This window comes from Phyllobates terribilis, unplaced genomic scaffold, assembly GCF_046119375.1.
Source record: "Phyllobates terribilis strain yellow unplaced genomic scaffold, ASM4611937v1 Scaffold_1__5_contigs__length_1240528914, whole genome shotgun sequence".
NCBI lineage: Eukaryota > Metazoa > Chordata > Amphibia > Anura > Dendrobatidae > Phyllobates > Phyllobates terribilis.
The window spans coordinates 902,181,285-902,199,327 of record NW_027362761.1 but is presented as its reverse complement, the minus strand read 5'-3'; the positions used below and the strand labels follow the sequence as shown (position 1 = coordinate 902,199,327).

General features: G+C 51.0%; 1 protein-coding gene across 1 annotated transcript in view; it reads left to right on the top strand.

Annotated features, from left to right (window-relative positions):
* Nucleotides 1-17,335, top strand: part of LOC141171892 (phosphatidylcholine:ceramide cholinephosphotransferase 2-like) — a 36,234-nt gene extending 18,899 nt beyond the window's left edge. The window contains exons 4-5 of the mRNA XM_073655529.1: nt 3,528-3,694; nt 17,083-17,335. Coding sequence (XP_073511630.1) covers nt 3,528-3,694; nt 17,083-17,286 — 371 coding nt within the window. The 3' untranslated portion in view covers nt 17,287-17,335. The remainder of the gene's footprint in view (nt 1-3,527; nt 3,695-17,082) is intronic.
* Nucleotides 17,336-18,043: the final 708 nt, after the last annotated feature.

Below are 18,043 nucleotides of genomic sequence, written 5' to 3'. Positions count from 1 at the left end.
CACACAAGTTCTTTAACCGTGAATTTGGCCCTAGCGGGGGTCACCGGTTATTCCCGCTAGGCCGTGAGTCTCTTTCCGGATGAATTCAATTAAATCACGTTGTGCTACTTTAGCCCCAACCGTTCCCCTCCCAACCTGAGTACTTAAACCCAATTGTCCCCGGTACCGTGGGTGAGCAGTGGAAGTGACGGCCCTGCTCACGTATGCAGCTCCTCTCTGCTTGGCTGTTGGGGGCAGTCTCTCGAGCCTTGGATAGGGGGGTCCAGGCCTCGTCTGTCGGCGGCCGACGTCGGGTTCCGCGAACTCACTCAGCACAGCGATCAGGTTCCTAGTATCCTCAGCAGGCACAGCACTCGAGTCACAACTGTGAGGGATCCGGAGCTCTTTTACCGGTGCCCGGCTGGAGCACCTCTCAGGCCTCTGGATTTGGCCTGTCACACGGGGTTTCTCAGGACGCAGGGAGCACGTCTGCTCCTCTCTGCTGCTTGGCGCCAAAGACCCCTCAGGTTTGGCGCGCTGGCCTCTTATCTCTCTGAACTCCTTCCTGGAAGTCACCTGATCGGGTCCAGCCTCTGAATCTCCCCTGCCTGCAACTTCCTTTGTGTATTTTGGTTCCGCTTGACTGTCTCTGGCCAGTAGATGGCAGTCTCGCTCCATCCTTGAAACGTCATGTTGAAGTTCTGTTACAAGCTTTTTAGCTCGTTCTACAATAGCATTTACCTTGGTGGTCAGAAAGTTCAATTTTTGTCTCCTCTGACCACAGCACCTTCCTCCATGTATTTGGGGAGCCTCCCACATGTCTTTTGGCAAACTCAAGACGAGCCTTACAATTTTTGTGTGTAAGTTAAGTTAAGGCTTTTTTCTGGCCACCTCTATGGAGTGTATGGCTTATTGTGGTCATATGGACAGATACTCCAGTCTCTGCTTGGGAACTCTGCAGCTCCTTCAGTGTTACCTTTTGGTCTCTTTTCTGCCTCTCTGATTAATGCCTTCTATCCCAGGCTGAGAGTTTTGGTGGGAGGCCCTCTCTTGGCAAGTTTGTTCAAGTACCATGTTCTTTCCATTTAATGGTAATGAATTTGATAGTGCTCCGGGGATCATCAAAGATTGGGATTTTTTATTTTTTTTTATTTTTTTTTTTTTTAAGAACCCAGCCCTGACTTACTCCTCTCAACAATTTTTGTCCCTGACTTGTTTGGAGATATCTTTTGTCTTCATATTGTTGTTTGGTTAGTGGTTCCTCTTGCTTATTGGTGTTGCAGCCTCTGTGATCTTTCAGAAAAGGCGTGTGTATATACTGACAGACCATGTGACACTTAGATTCATAGAATGTAAGTCCACCTGTGTGCAATCTAAGTGTTGAAAGGGACCTCCAGGGTCCTCGTGTCTGACCCCCTGCTGAATGCAGGATCCAATAAACCATCTCACACAGATGTTTATGTAGCGCCCCGAGGGTTCGGTCGCTACAGGGGTATTGCACCTCAACCAGAGGTGTGATATTCCACTCCCGGTTAAGGATGGAGTGTGGACCAAGACTCAGTAAGCTGCATGCATCACACACACCCCATTTCCGAGGGACAGCTCAACGGTGCTCCCACTAGACAGAAGTTCAAGCACGACAGCATCTGTCCCTGGCTGGAGTGGGGAGGGGCGAGGAAAACCCAGTGATGTAGGAGCAGATAGAGGTTGGGTTTCTGGGCATAGGTAGGAGCCCATTGGTTGCAAGTCACCTGGGCTCATACACAGAGAAGGAGGTATATAAGGTGGGCACCATCTTAGGACAGTAGTTAGTTCAGTGACAGAAGGAGCTCAGCCAGAGAGGGCTGACAGGGAGCTGTGGCTCAGCCTGGGCCCAGCTCCACGAGGCAGGCCTGGAGTGAAGGCCAGAAACAGCAGAGAGGACAGGACCAGCAGAGAGGAACAGAAAGGAGAGGAAGAAAGGAACGGAACACTAAGAGAGGCCCAGAGACACGAAGACAGAAGGAACCCCAAAGGCCCAGGAAATTGTGGGTGACGGGTTGGCAGAACAGGGTACCGGATCCCAAGTTGGTGGAGGCGACTAATCCTCAGCCAAGGACCGGCGGTCGTGATCACATCTTGGTGCGACCCCTCACTACACCTACTAGAAAGGCATGCCACATAGGGTCAGGGAAGTGGACATCCAACATCCCAAGAGAAGGCCTGTGAAGGGAGTCCTGTGCCACACTCTGGAATTGCCTGGGGGTTGACCGAGCCCCTTGCCTGGTGGACGCAGCACGGCTTGGGCAGTCACTACCGGTACCGAAGTGATTTGGAATATAAAGAACTGTGAGTAAAGCCTTTGAACTGCAATCCCACGTCTCTGTGCTTCATCGCCGCGCCAGCACTACTAGTGCTGGAACGCTCGCACCATCACTCCCATCATCTACTACACTGCCCTGGGGCTCCACTCTTCCCGTGGGGAGTCACACTACCTCAGCTGCACACACCATCGGCCCCAGCGGTCTGCCTTGCAGCGGCGGTCCGCGCTGACCGCAATCCACGGGTGGCATAGTCGGACAATTAACCATAAAAATCCCATAAATAGACTGCCACTGGTTTGACCACCCTGAGCCACGGGACCGGGTCGCCGCCACGGAGACTACAACCCCCCAGAGACCTGGTTCCGGGTAACCCACACACGTGCGCAAACGCGGCCCAGGGGGCGAGTCATTTACACCTTTCAACAAAGTGGGCAGACCTGGCTTGGGCGAGAGTAAAAATAAGTCACAAAATTTGGGGACAACTACGAGTTGCCCAAAACATTTGCAACACTTTAAGCAGTTTTATGTCAGAATTCTGATGAAAACTGTTTCATGAATTGGCCCCTTCATGTACACTTGACTCATTAGTTCTGCAGAGCAACTATTCTGTTAGGGAAAGAAATTCACAGGTGACCATAGAATTTGTTCCCTACGATGCAGTGCTACAAGCGCAGGGGTCGCTAAACCAGTTCTTTAATGCAAGGACCCAGCAACGAGAATTGTAGATCAGAGTTGACTGAACCTGACAATTCTGGCTCCCGTCAAACCTGCGTTTCGAGTGAATGTGTATCATATTATCGAATGACTGAGTTTTCATTTTAGTTTATGTGCCAGTGAGTATGAATTGTAACCCATTAGAAGAGGATTATAAAATCTGATTATGAGGGAACGTTTTATTACGAGCAAGACTATGATGATGTTGCAATGAGTGTACAGAATCAGGAACAGCAGACACGGTTGTGTTCTTGGCCAAGTTTTCTGCACTACTACTTGGTTGAACATAATATCCAGACACTTAGCAAGTTCTTTATAGAAGAAATGTTATTAATGAATCTAAGGTTTTGACAGTTAGGTAGCCAAGTTATTCTGAAGTCAATTCACTGATGTAGACAACCTAAAATGTCTAACTCGCTATGCAAACCATCTCAGCAATTGGGGATGTAAATGGGTGAACTCTGAATGTGGCACAGACTTAAAGCTGAAGCCTTTAGACTTGGTGGTTTTCATGGTGATTTTGTTTTACAGATTCTCCTCGGCACTTCTGGTGGTTTCACATATTCTGCTGGCTTCTGAGCGCTTCAGGAGTCATCTGCATTTTAGTAGGACATGAGCATTACACCGTGGATGTAATTGTGGCTTATTTTATAACCACTAGACTTTTCTGGTGGTATCATGCCATGGCTAATGAGAAGGTAAGAAGAAATGTAATGTGTGTGTCTGTGTGTTTTTTGTTCAGTTTTTCAAGCGCCCATCTGTCAATGAATGGAAACCCTATTTACCTTACCATATCTTTAGGCTTCCTTCCCACGATGAGCTTTTGGTGAGTTTTCGATGCATATTTTTCTGCAGCATTTCTGTACCGTAAGGTAAATTACGTTACTTGCGTTTTTTTCTTTACATTTTTGAGTGCTCTTTTTTTTTTTCATGTGCTTTATCATGTTTTTAATACTGTAGTTTTTGTCTCTTTTTGATGCATCATGCTTTAATATAAATCTGATTTGTTTTTATTTTTTTCCTGGTATTTGATATTGTATTATCGTGTCTTTTTTAAATTGATTAATTAAATTATACATGTATCATTAACATAATCAAAATGGAGAGAAAAAAGAGTTTTTTTGTAGGCGTAAAAAATTACAATTTTATTACATCATTATTAAAAATATACAAGACAATAAAGATAATATGAATTAAAATTGCGTATAGATGGCAGCAATGGTCACTGGTGAAAAGGCCAATGATCACATCCCCAAAGTCACAGATTATATCTGAAAATTCCTAAGGGCAGCTAGATAATGAATTGTTCAAGGGAATGGGTAGTAAGGAATTTTGTATTTGTAAATAGACTATTTACCATAAATACCAGACAGACCCAAATGTATAACCCATGTAATATAGCAATGCTACCTGCCAATAAGAGGGATTAGTATAGCAGACGTGTATGATAACAAATCATCTTACCCAGTAAGGGGCCAGGAGTAAACCAGTGATACAAGGTGCGCAAAGGCAGCCCCCCCGACGCGCGTTTCATAGCCCGCAACGGCCGCTTCCTCAAGGGAAATGAGGAGGAATGGGAGAGCGGAGCTCTTATCGGCCATAGTGTCGGTCACATGTGGCCTCACGTGACCGATCACCTGATCTGTAAATAGGCTTAGCCTGGTGCTTGTAAATGGCGCATGCGCCGCTACCCCCCGCCCCAGGACGCGCACCCACGCCGTCAGGAGCTAGTGCGCAGGCGCGGGCGCACGGCACAAAAAGTAGCCAGGTGCCAGCGTGCGCACCAGCCCCGCACAGACAGCTGAGCGCACGAACCACGACGGAGAGAGCGGGGCACGCGCACAGCACCTAATGCATGCAAGCAGATCCAAAGAATACAGTGCGCTCAGCTTCTGAGTCAGGAGACAACGTCCACATAAATAAACAGTATGTACAGTATCTTAGTGCAGCATATAGGATGTTCAGGTTAGACAATAATTTTCTCATGTCGCACTTTGAATGATCCATCCACAGTCCTGATGCAGCACATAAGATGTTCAAGTTAAAGCACTTTATCTCCCCATGGCCTTAACGAGTCCCTGTCGTTTTCCTCATTTTTGTGAAATCATTGTGACTCCTAAATCAATGTAGTTTCCTCTGTATTCATTCCCCCTTTCTCTGCTTTGTGTTTCATATATCTTTTGCGCATTGGCATCATGTGTGTTTTTTATGCTTATATGAGGCTATTCCCTACTTTTATTAATTTTTGTTTGTCTTAGTTTTTATTGTATGCCCGGAGAATTGGGTCCTCTGTGTCGAATGACATGTATTCATGATTGGCCTGGACTATATATGCTGATGGATCGATCATCTAAAGTGCGACATGAGACCTTCACTGCTTTAACTTGAACATCTTATGTGCTGCATCAGGATTGTGGATGGATCATTCAAAGTGCGACATGAGAAAATTATTGTCTAACCTGAACATCTTATATGCTGCACTAAGATACTGTACATACTGTTTATTTATGTGGACGTTGTCTCCTGACTCAGAAGCTGAGCGCACTGTATTCTTTGGATCTGCTTGTGTAGCACCCTGAGGATTCGGCTGCTACAGGGGTATTGCACCTCAACCCAGAGGTGTGATATTCCACTCCCGGGTAAGGATGGAGTGTGGACCTGAGCTCGGTAGGCTGCATGCACTACACACATCCCATTTCCGAGGAGCAGACCGACGGTACTCCCACTTAGAAATGTGCAGGTACGACCGAGTCTGTTCCTGGCTGGAGTGGGAGGGGGGTGGTACATCCCAGTAGTGTAGGGGCAGATAGGGGGAGCAGCCTGGGTAAAGATAGGAGCTCATTGGGTGCTGGTCGCCTGAGCTCACACATAGAGGGTGTATATAAGGTGGGCACCATCAAAGAACAGGGTCAGTCAGCCACAGTCAGTCAGTCTGTGAGTCTTTGCAGAGAAGTCAGAGGAAGAGGAGCAGAGAAGCCCCAGAGAGAGAGAGGAGAAAGCCAGAAAGACCCAGAGGGGGAAACAGAAAAGGAACTCTGAGAACCCAAAGTCCATCAGCGGGTGAAGAGTTGGCAAAAGGGTACCGGATCCCAAGCTGGTGGGGGCAAAAGCACACCCTAGCCAGAGACCGGAGGCCGTGGGCAGTGTCTGCCACGGCCACCCACCACATCCACCCCGAAGGCATACCACGTGGAGGGTCAGGGAACCCAAGGCCAAGGGTCTCCCAACAGAAGGCCCGAGGGAGCTGGACCTGGGTGGATCACTAGTGGGGACGGCCAGAGGAAAGGACAGAAGGAGAGCTCAGGGTCACGCTCCGGACTTGTTTGGGGGTTGGCTGGATCCAGGACCTGGTGGACGCAGCACGACTCGGGTGGTCACTTGAAGCTGGAGTGACCGGAACATCAGCAGTGAGTAAATACCCTAAACTGCACAACCCGACTCTGTCTTCATTTAACATCTATGCTGCACCACCACAACCCCCATCCTCTGCACCTGACCCCCTGAGGCTATACCCCTCCCGTTGGGGGTTATACCATCACAAGCTGCACCTACACCATCAGCCTCAGCGGACCCTGCTGCAGCGGCGGCCATAGTGACCGCAATACAACGGGTGGCGTAGTCGACATAAAGAACTTTAGTAACATCAGTAAGGACTGCCACATACAACTGAGTTTGACACCCTGGGCACGGACCGGGTCACAGCCACTCGGAAGACTACAACCCCCATCTGATCCGGCTCCGGATATTCCCACTAAAGAATATGGCCCAGGGGGCGCGTCAACTTTGGCGTAGTCGGCAGGATTACGTGCCCGCAACACCCGGGTACTGCGTGCCTGAAGAAAAGTGCAAGTTTACCTCAAAAAGAAGTCTCCTGCCGGTTCCGGAGGGTCCCCGCCATCGGACTCCATCACAGGTCGATTCCCGCCGGTTGTCCGCCATTAACAGCGTTCTCCCGCCATCTGCAGAGTTTCCCGCCACTGGGAAGCGATTCCCGCCATTTCCAAAGGTTTCCCGCCTTGGAAGAGCGGACGCCATTATGGGCGTGCCAGAGGGTGGCGAGAGGCCACCTCCCATCGTGGGCCAGGACCGAAAATGGCGCCAAAAGTGGAAACCGCCCCCACCAACAGAGACTGTGATGCTAGAGGTGTCTGTCAGCGTGAAAGAACAGCCCCTGGAGCTGACAGTCACCAAGTGGCCCCGGGACCGCCCTCGAAGTGGGAGGAGACGAAAGAAAAGAACAAAGATGGGTGTCGCCTGGAGCAGTCTAGAGCGAGCGCACCCGGAGGCAAGAAGCCTGGAGAAGAATATCGGAGGAGCTTACCCGGAGATGGCGAGAAAGCAGAGCAGCACCGGCCCGTTGGCCAGGAGCCTGCTAGAAACAGAGGAGGGAGAGCAGAGCAGCACCGGCCCGTTGGCCAGGAGCCTGCTGGAGACAACAGTAGGAGAGCAGAGCAGCACCGACCCGTTGGTCAGGAGCCTGCTGGAAACAACGACCCCACTAGGACTAGTGGAGGTCCTAGCATAGCTCCCCCGAGACCGGGAGTGTGCACAGACCGCTCTGGAGGGCCTCGCAAGGAGGATGGCCCGGGTGCAGCGAGAGACGTTGGCGGAGTGGAGCCGTGAGATGGCCCAGCAGACCGAGACCTGTCAGCGGAGCACGCCACCCGAGACGAGGAAACAGACCGCCTCTGAGGATGGCGCGGGAGGATTGAAGGCCGGAGACGGCGCCGAGAAGGGAGCCGAACGAGTGGAGGCAGGTAAAGGGGACGTCTATACCCCAAACCGGGAAACCGCGTACCTGCCCCAGCTCCCCGTCGCAGAGCCCGAAGTCTATCCTGCCGTGCCCGTCGCTGCAACGTCACCGCCGCAGACTAGGCCTCAAACGGGAGCCGCGACCCCTGTGACGTCACACGCCTCGACCCCGAGCGTGACCAAGCAGGAAGTACCACCAGCCTGGTCGCAAGGCCTAGTACCCCCGGGCGCCGCAATACCAACAGCGCCCCCTACCTCCGCGGAGCCCCCGGCCTGGTCGCAGGGCCAAGTAGCCCAGGGCGCCGCCGTCCTTACAGTGCCCTTTACCTTCCAGATACCCCAGGCCTGGCCGCAAGGCCCGGGCAACCCGGGCGCTAACACCACCGCGCCCATAAGACCAAGAGTGCCGCATCTGGGAGAGGACCTGTACGCCCAGCACACGTGCCCGGATGGGCAGCCATTTATATGGCCACCGGAGTTTCACCATCCCCGACTCCGGAAAGAGAGAGCCCTAGACGAGCCCCTGATCCCGGCTCCAAAGCCCGTAAAGAGGATCTCGCCCCCGCTAGCAGAAGCGCAGTTTGAGTGGGACCCCACCGGAGAAGATCTCATGGGGTTCACTCAGGAGACTCGGGCAGCTGCAGCGGAGCATGCTGAGTGCTGCCGCCAACAGCTCGAGGTCTTTGAGAGGGAGCGGAGAGAGAGGCGGGTCCGGGAACAGCAAGCTCAAATAAGGAGCGCGGAGCAGAAGAGCCGGGCCAGGAGAGACCCCCGTGCAGCGCATAGTCCCCGCACCACCGGGACTGTGATAAAGTTTAACATGCAGCATGGGTGGGGCTTCATCCGAGACCACCGCACCCTAGGCGACGTCTTCGTGACCAGGAGAGACGTTGAGTCCCACCTACCGGAGGGACACAGAGGTCGTGACCTTTACATCGGGGACGAGGTCACCTTCACCCGGCACAAGTGTGCCAAAGGACCCTACGCCCTCCATGTGCATCGCCTGACGGAGGAGGAGCTGCGGTGTGAGGAGGAAGAGCAAGAGGACCCGGACGGGTCTGAAGCCAAAGGTAACCATAAAGCAAGAGCAGGAGGACGCCGTCGTTAAGTACAGCGAAGCAGAAGCTGTATATAGTTGCCCGTCGGGGCACCGTGAACTGAAACTGTTACTGTTGCTAAATATAGTCCCCGTTGGGACCAGCAAGTGTGAACTGTTACCCGTATTTCCCTATTCCCACTGACCGAGGACTGAGAGCGGTCATTCCTCCCTAATACCTGGCCGAGGACTGAGAGCGGCCACTACCCCTTTTGTATATAGTTGCGCGTCCTAAAGCGCCCCCTACCGGTTTTATAGGAAAACCATTTTTCAAGAAAAGACTGTCGCACTTAACCCGGTCACACGTTGCACAGTGACCGGAGGAGGAGCCAGAGGCGACGAGAATGTTTTATATGAAAAGTTTTATGCTAATATATGTTGTTTTATATGTTTTATATGTTTATGCAAAAATTTGTATGTTTTGTGGTGTTTTGTTCTTACAGCCCGAGGACGTGCTGTGATTTACCAGGGGGGAATGTAGCACCCTGAGGATTCGGCTGCTACAGGGGTATTGCACCTCAACCCAGAGGTGTGATATTCCACTCCCGGGTAAGGATGGAGTGTGGACCTGAGCTCGGTAGGCTGCATGCACTACACACATCCCATTTCCGAGGAGCAGACCGACGGTACTCCCACTTAGAAATGTGCAGGTACGACCGAGTCTGTTCCTGGCTGGAGTGGGAGGGGGGTGGTACATCCCAGTAGTGTAGGGGCAGATAGGGGGAGCAGCCTGGGTAAAGATAGGAGCTCATTGGGTGCTGGTCGCCTGAGCTCACACATAGAGGGTGTATATAAGGTGGGCACCATCAAAGAACAGGGTCAGTCAGCCACAGTCAGTCAGTCTGTGAGTCTTTGCAGAGAAGTCAGAGGAAGAGGAGCAGAGAAGCCCCAGAGAGAGAGAGGAGAAAGCCAGAAAGACCCAGAGGGGGAAACAGAAAAGGAACTCTGAGAACCCAAAGTCCATCAGCGGGTGAAGAGTTGGCAAAAGGGTACCGGATCCCAAGCTGGTGGGGGCAAAAGCACACCCTAGCCAGAGACCGGAGGCCGTGGGCAGTGTCTGCCACGGCCACCCACCACATCCACCCCGAAGGCATACCACGTGGAGGGTCAGGGAACCCAAGGCCAAGGGTCTCCCAACAGAAGGCCCGAGGGAGCTGGACCTGGGTGGATCACTAGTGGGGACGGCCAGAGGAAAGGACAGAAGGAGAGCTCAGGGTCACGCTCCGGACTTGTTTGGGGGTTGGCTGGATCCAGGACCTGGTGGACGCAGCACGACTCGGGTGGTCACTTGAAGCTGGAGTGACCGGAACATCAGCAGTGAGTAAATACCCTAAACTGCACAACCCGACTCTGTCTTCATTTAACATCTATGCTGCACCACCACAACCCCCATCCTCTGCACCTGACCCCCTGAGGCTATACCCCTCCCGTTGGGGGTTATACCATCACAAGCTGCACCTACACCATCAGCCTCAGCGGACCCTGCTGCAGCGGCGGCCATAGTGACCGCAATACAACGGGTGGCGTAGTCGACATAAAGAACTTTAGTAACATCAGTAAGGACTGCCACATACAACTGAGTTTGACACCCTGGGCACGGACCGGGTCACAGCCACTCGGAAGACTACAACCCCCATCTGATCCGGCTCCGGATATTCCCACTAAAGAATATGGCCCAGGGGGCGCGTCAACTTTGGCGTAGTCGGCAGGATTACGTGCCCGCAACACCCGGGTACTGCGTGCCTGAAGAAAAGTGCAAGTTTACCTCAAAAAGAAGTCTCCTGCCGGTTCCGGAGGGTCCCCGCCATCGGACTCCATCACAGGTCGATTCCCGCCGGTTGTCCGCCATTAACAGCGTTCTCCCGCCATCTGCAGAGTTTCCCGCCACTGGGAAGCGATTCCCGCCATTTCCAAAGGTTTCCCGCCTTGGAAGAGCGGACGCCATTATGGGCGTGCCAGAGGGTGGCGAGAGGCCACCTCCCATCGTGGGCCAGGACCGAAAATGGCGCCAAAAGTGGAAACCGCCCCCACCAACAGAGACTGTGATGCTAGAGGTGTCTGTCAGCGTGAAAGAACAGCCCCTGGAGCTGACAGTCACCAAGTGGCCCCGGGACCGCCCTCGAAGTGGGAGGAGACGAAAGAAAAGAACAAAGATGGGTGTCGCCTGGAGCAGTCTAGAGCGAGCGCACCCGGAGGCAAGAAGCCTGGAGAAGAATATCGGAGGAGCTTACCCGGAGATGGCGAGAAAGCAGAGCAGCACCGGCCCGTTGGCCAGGAGCCTGCTAGAAACAGAGGAGGGAGAGCAGAGCAGCACCGGCCCGTTGGCCAGGAGCCTGCTGGAGACAACAGTAGGAGAGCAGAGCAGCACCGACCCGTTGGTCAGGAGCCTGCTGGAAACAACGACCCCACTAGGACTAGTGGAGGTCCTAGCATAGCTCCCCCGAGACCGGGAGTGTGCACAGACCGCTCTGGAGGGCCTCGCAAGGAGGATGGCCCGGGTGCAGCGAGAGACGTTGGCGGAGTGGAGCCGTGAGATGGCCCAGCAGACCGAGACCTGTCAGCGGAGCACGCCACCCGAGACGAGGAAACAGACCGCCTCTGAGGATGGCGCGGGAGGATTGAAGGCCGGAGACGGCGCCGAGAAGGGAGCCGAACGAGTGGAGGCAGGTAAAGGGGACGTCTATACCCCAAACCGGGAAACCGCGTACCTGCCCCAGCTCCCCGTCGCAGAGCCCGAAGTCTATCCTGCCGTGCCCGTCGCTGCAACGTCACCGCCGCAGACTAGGCCTCAAACGGGAGCCGCGACCCCTGTGACGTCACACGCCTCGACCCCGAGCGTGACCAAGCAGGAAGTACCACCAGCCTGGTCGCAAGGCCTAGTACCCCCGGGCGCCGCAATACCAACAGCGCCCCCTACCTCCGCGGAGCCCCCGGCCTGGTCGCAGGGCCAAGTAGCCCAGGGCGCCGCCGTCCTTACAGTGCCCTTTACCTTCCAGATACCCCAGGCCTGGCCGCAAGGCCCGGGCAACCCGGGCGCTAACACCACCGCGCCCATAAGACCAAGAGTGCCGCATCTGGGAGAGGACCTGTACGCCCAGCACACGTGCCCGGATGGGCAGCCATTTATATGGCCACCGGAGTTTCACCATCCCCGACTCCGGAAAGAGAGAGCCCTAGACGAGCCCCTGATCCCGGCTCCAAAGCCCGTAAAGAGGATCTCGCCCCCGCTAGCAGAAGCGCAGTTTGAGTGGGACCCCACCGGAGAAGATCTCATGGGGTTCACTCAGGAGACTCGGGCAGCTGCAGCGGAGCATGCTGAGTGCTGCCGCCAACAGCTCGAGGTCTTTGAGAGGGAGCGGAGAGAGAGGCGGGTCCGGGAACAGCAAGCTCAAATAAGGAGCGCGGAGCAGAAGAGCCGGGCCAGGAGAGACCCCCGTGCAGCGCATAGTCCCCGCACCACCGGGACTGTGATAAAGTTTAACATGCAGCATGGGTGGGGCTTCATCCGAGACCACCGCACCCTAGGCGACGTCTTCGTGACCAGGAGAGACGTTGAGTCCCACCTACCGGAGGGACACAGAGGTCGTGACCTTTACATCGGGGACGAGGTCACCTTCACCCGGCACAAGTGTGCCAAAGGACCCTACGCCCTCCATGTGCATCGCCTGACGGAGGAGGAGCTGCGGTGTGAGGAGGAAGAGCAAGAGGACCCGGACGGGTCTGAAGCCAAAGGTAACCATAAAGCAAGAGCAGGAGGACGCCGTCGTTAAGTACAGCGAAGCAGAAGCTGTATATAGTTGCCCGTCGGGGCACCGTGAACTGAAACTGTTACTGTTGCTAAATATAGTCCCCGTTGGGACCAGCAAGTGTGAACTGTTACCCGTATTTCCCTATTCCCACTGACCGAGGACTGAGAGCGGTCATTCCTCCCTAATACCTGGCCGAGGACTGAGAGCGGCCACTACCCCTTTTGTATATAGTTGCGCGTCCTAAAGCGCCCCCTACCGGTTTTATAGGAAAACCATTTTTCAAGAAAAGACTGTCGCACTTAACCCGGTCACACGTTGCACAGTGACCGGAGGAGGAGCCAGAGGCGACGAGAATGTTTTATATGAAAAGTTTTATGCTAATATATGTTGTTTTATATGTTTTATATGTTTATGCAAAAATTTGTATGTTTTGTGGTGTTTTGTTCTTACAGCCCGAGGACGTGCTGTGATTTACCAGGGGGGAATGTAGCACCCTGAGGATTCGGCTGCTACAGGGGTATTGCACCTCAACCCAGAGGTGTGATATTCCACTCCCGGGTAAGGATGGAGTGTGGACCTGAGCTCGGTAGGCTGCATGCACTACACACATCCCATTTCCGAGGAGCAGACCGACGGTACTCCCACTTAGAAATGTGCAGGTATGACCGAGTCTGTTCCTGGCTGGAGTGGGAGGGGGGTGGTACATCCCAGTAGTGTAGGGGCAGATAGGGGGAGCAGCCTGGGTAAAGATAGGAGCTCATTGGGTGCTGGTCGCCTGAGCTCACACATAGAGGGTGTATATAAGGTGGGCACCATCAAAGAACAGGGTCAGTCAGCCACAGTCAGTCAGTCTGTGAGTCTTTGCAGAGAAGTCAGAGGAAGAGGAGCAGAGAAGCCCCAGAGAGAGAGAGGAGAAAGCCAGAAAGACCCAGAGGGGGAAACAGAAAAGGAACTCTGAGAACCCAAAGTCCATCAGCGGGTGAAGAGTTGGCAAAAGGGTACCGGATCCCAAGCTGGTGGGGGCAAAAGCACACCCTAGCCAGAGACCGGAGGCCGTGGGCAGTGTCTGCCACGGCCACCCACCACATCCACCCCGAAGGCATACCACGTGGAGGGTCAGGGAACCCAAGGCCAAGGGTCTCCCAACAGAAGGCCCGAGGGAGCTGGACCTGGGTGGATCACTAGTGGGGACGGCCAGAGGAAAGGACAGAAGGAGAGCTCAGGGTCACGCTCCGGACTTGTTTGGGGGTTGGCTGGATCCAGGACCTGGTGGACGCAGCACGGCTCGGGTGGTCACTTGAAGCTGGAGTGACCAGAACATCAGCAGTGAGTAAATACCCTAAACTGCACAACCCGACTCTGTCTTCATTTAACATCTATGCTGCACCACCACAACCCCCATCCTCTGCACCTGACCCCCTGAGGCTATACCCCTCCCGTTGGGGGTTATACCATCACAAGCTGCACCTACACCATCAGCCTCAGCGGACCCTGCTGCAGCGGCGGCCATAGTGACCGCAATACAACGGGTGGCGTAGTCGACATAAAGAACTTTAGTAACATCAGTAAGGACTGCCACATACAACTGAGTTTGACACCCTGGGCACGGACCGGGTCACAGCCACTCGGAAGACTACAACCCCCATCTGATCCGGCTCCGGATATTCCCACTAAAGAATATGGCCCAGGGGGCGCATCACTTGCATGCATTAGGTGCTGTGCGCGTGCCCCGCTCTCTCCGTCGTGGTTTGCGCGCTCAGCTGTCTGTGCAGGGCTGGTGGGCGCACTGGCGCCTGGCTACTTTTTGTGCCGTGCGCCCGCGCCTGGGCACTAGCTCCTGACGGCGTGGGCGCGCGTCCTGGGGCGGGGGGTAGCGGCGCATGCGCCATTTACAAGCACCAGGCTAAGCCTATTTACAGATCAGGTGATCGGTCACGTGAGGCCACACGTGACCGACACTATGGCCGATAAGAGCTCCGCTCTCCCATTCCTCCTCATTCCCCTTGAGGAAGCGGCCGTTGCGGGCTGCGAAACGCGCGTTGGGGGGCTGCCTTTGCGCACCTTGTATCACTGGTTTACTCCTGGCCCCTTACTGGGTTAGATGATTTGTTATCATACACTTCTCCTATACTAATCCCTCTTATTGGCAGGTAGCATTGCTATATTACATGGGTTATACATTTGGGTCTGTCTGGTATTTATGGTAAATAGTCTATTTACAAATACAAAATTCCTTACTACCCATTCCCTTGAACAATTCATTATCTAGCTGCCCTTAGGAATTTTCAGATATAATCTGTGACTTTGGGGATGTGATCATTGGCCTTTTCACCAGTGACCATTGCTGCCATCTATACGCAATTTTAATTCATATTATCTTTATTGTCTTGTATATTTTTAATAATGATGTAATAAAATTGTAATTTTTTACGCCTACAAAAAAAACTCTTTTTTCTCTCCATTTTGATTATATGTAATATGAGTTGGCATATCTTGGTGCTCAGGGAAAGTACCCTCTCCCAGATGCACCAATACGGCTACAATAGGGTTAAACTGTTGTTATGTATCATTAACAGTAATCTTGTACCCTGTCCCCATTTTTTTTTTCTTATTTACATTTATATATTGTAACAAATATTCAGCTGTGAATATTACTAGGTTTTGCAGCCTTTTGAATGGAAGAAATGCATTTTTTTTTCATACACACTAATTTTTCATTCATATATACATTTTCAATACACCATGATTAAAGGGGTTGTCCTCTTTCAGTTACTGTTTATACCTGAGCGCAGTTTGCTTTTAAAAAAAGACAAAAAAAAATAGATCAAGCTGTACTCGCCTCCCCTGTGTCCATCTCCCCTGTGTCTTCACTGTTGCTCCCAGCATCTTATATTGGCTGCAGCATTGACGTTGTCAGTGCAGCAGCCAATTAGTGGGCTCAGCGGCTCTGAGTGGGGCACTCCGTCTATACTGCCAGAGCTGCTGAGCTCACTGGTTGACATATTTGAAACGCTACATTGATGTGATCAATGTGCCGACATCACATCAACAACTCGCTGTTAATGTGATTTGATTTCAGCACCACGGCCAATGCCAAATACCGAGAGCAGTAGACTTGGCAGTAGAGCTGGGGAAGGTAATAGTACAGTTTGCTTTTTTTTTAATAGCAAACTGCACTCAGGGACAAACATTAACTGTAAAGGGACAACCCCCTTTTAAGCTTTATTTTAATAAAACTTGTTAACCTTTTAAATGAATTCCCAGTTTTTATCAGTCATTCTGAGTGCTCTGCTTTACAATATCGTTACTGACTCCTTAGCTAGAAACCGATGTATTTTATTTAACTATTGACTTCTTCAATACGCTTGGGATGCACTATGGAGCTTTTTTTTTACATGTGGGAAATGTACAGCGCCCAGTGACATGCCAGCTTTGCCCAGCTTTGTGGGTATAACATTAGGCGTGGCATACTGTGCTACTTGGTCAGGGGGACAGCAGCGCTCTATGACTTGCACCATGGACTTGCAGGTTTATTACAGCAGCAGGGGCCATCTCTTACAACTGATGCTGGTGCACTTGCTATGCCATTATTTCCGTAGACCGTTTTTTGCAGCTGCTTTAGCCAACTTTAGCCTCAGGTGGCAGTAAATTGTAATTCCCAGTGACGGGCACTGTTCCTTTGCCGTTTTGTAGTCAGTGTATTTTGACGTGCTGCTGTAGCACATAACGTTACTCTGGAACATTGTCACAACACGTGATAACATCTGTTTGTACTTTAGTCCTGAATCTGAAGTTTCTAATTTATTATTCGGAGAACCGTTTTATACAGTGTAGGACAAAAGCATTTTGTACTTTTATTATATACAGTATGTTCAAAAACATTGTAATATTTGCATTCCGTTCCTCAAAACTTACCATTGCTGGTAAAAAGTATGCTCTGTATATTAATCGGGCATCCTGACCAGCCCACTTGTCTAGATCAAAGGTTTATAGGGAAAGTTGGTTTATAATATAAAATGTACTGAAATATGCCACTATTTTTGGGCATTATGTAAGGGAAAAGAAACTTTGTATAGTCACTCAGATATTTTTAATGCAGAACGTTTTGGCTAAAAAAAAAAATATATGTCTAAAGATGGCAAATAAAATCAGGACTATAGGCGAAATAATTTGGAAACTTTGAGTATTTGAAGATGTTTATGCAGAATCCTCTCCAAAATTCATGTTAAAAAACTCCATTCAATTCTTGTAGTATTTTTACTTTAAAAAGAAAATAAAAAACGTTGCAAGTAGGAAAAAAATACTGCTTGATGAATTAATATAATAAAAGCTAATTTAGAACATACTGCTTGTCTCTTGGCATACAGTTATCACACAAGATTACAATAGGGGCCCATAACCGGCTCTGTGCTACAGATCCACAATATAGGAGCGCCTAGTACAAGCGCCTGTTTTGATAAAGAATAATATGAATTTTTCCCTCTTTCAGGGATTGAAGACCTCAACCGCAACCAATCTTCTTTCTCGAACATGGTGGTTTCCTGTATTTGCCTTCTTTGAGAAGAACATTCAGGGTTGCATCCCATGCAGCTTCTCCTGGCCCATTTCTTGGCCTCCTAGTTGCTTCAAATCTTCATGTAAAACCTATTCCAGAGTTCAGAAGACGGGGGAAGATGTTGAAAAATGCACCTAAATGCACCAATGAAAGGACCAAAAAGGAAAAAAAATAATTCTCAACCAAAGGAATACCTTCTTATCTTAAGAAGATGCTACTGTACATAATGAACTGGACCAAACATTTATATCTTTGATTACAAAGGTGGTTGCACACCAGATGCACAAGTTAATTCGGTCAGTATTTTTTCTCAGGCATGGGAGCCAAAACCAGGTGAGGAACAATCAGAGAAAAGGTATAATAAATGCAGAATTGGTGACTTGTTTCTATCACCCACTCCTGGTTTTGGCTCCCACTCCTTAGAAAAAATACTGACTGAATACTGATAGTGGGACCGTGGCCTAATGTATACTATCAACGGAGGGCATAAGTGCAGGAACAGAGCTTTGCTGATCTTCTTTAATGGAGTGGCAAAAGTTTATTCTTTTTAAGAAGATTACTGTACAGTACCTGGTGTAAAGGTTAGATTTCCCAGGCTGTAAATCACTAGAAAGGAATGCAGTCCATGCACTGATCCAACTGGGGCTTTTGTCGGATTTCAGCTCTGAAGCCCATGGAATTGTAACGGCAGCTCTGCACCTCTAATGCCAGCTTTTCTATTAAGATCAATACAATATATGTAATGCAATGTATTTACAAAGTTACCCAAGTTTTTATTTCATATATACTGTAAATTGTAGAATGGTGTTCTAAGGTGAACATTTACTTTTAGCTTCTGAGGTTTACGTATCTTTAGAGGTACTATAAAAAAATTAAAAGACTCCAATATATTATA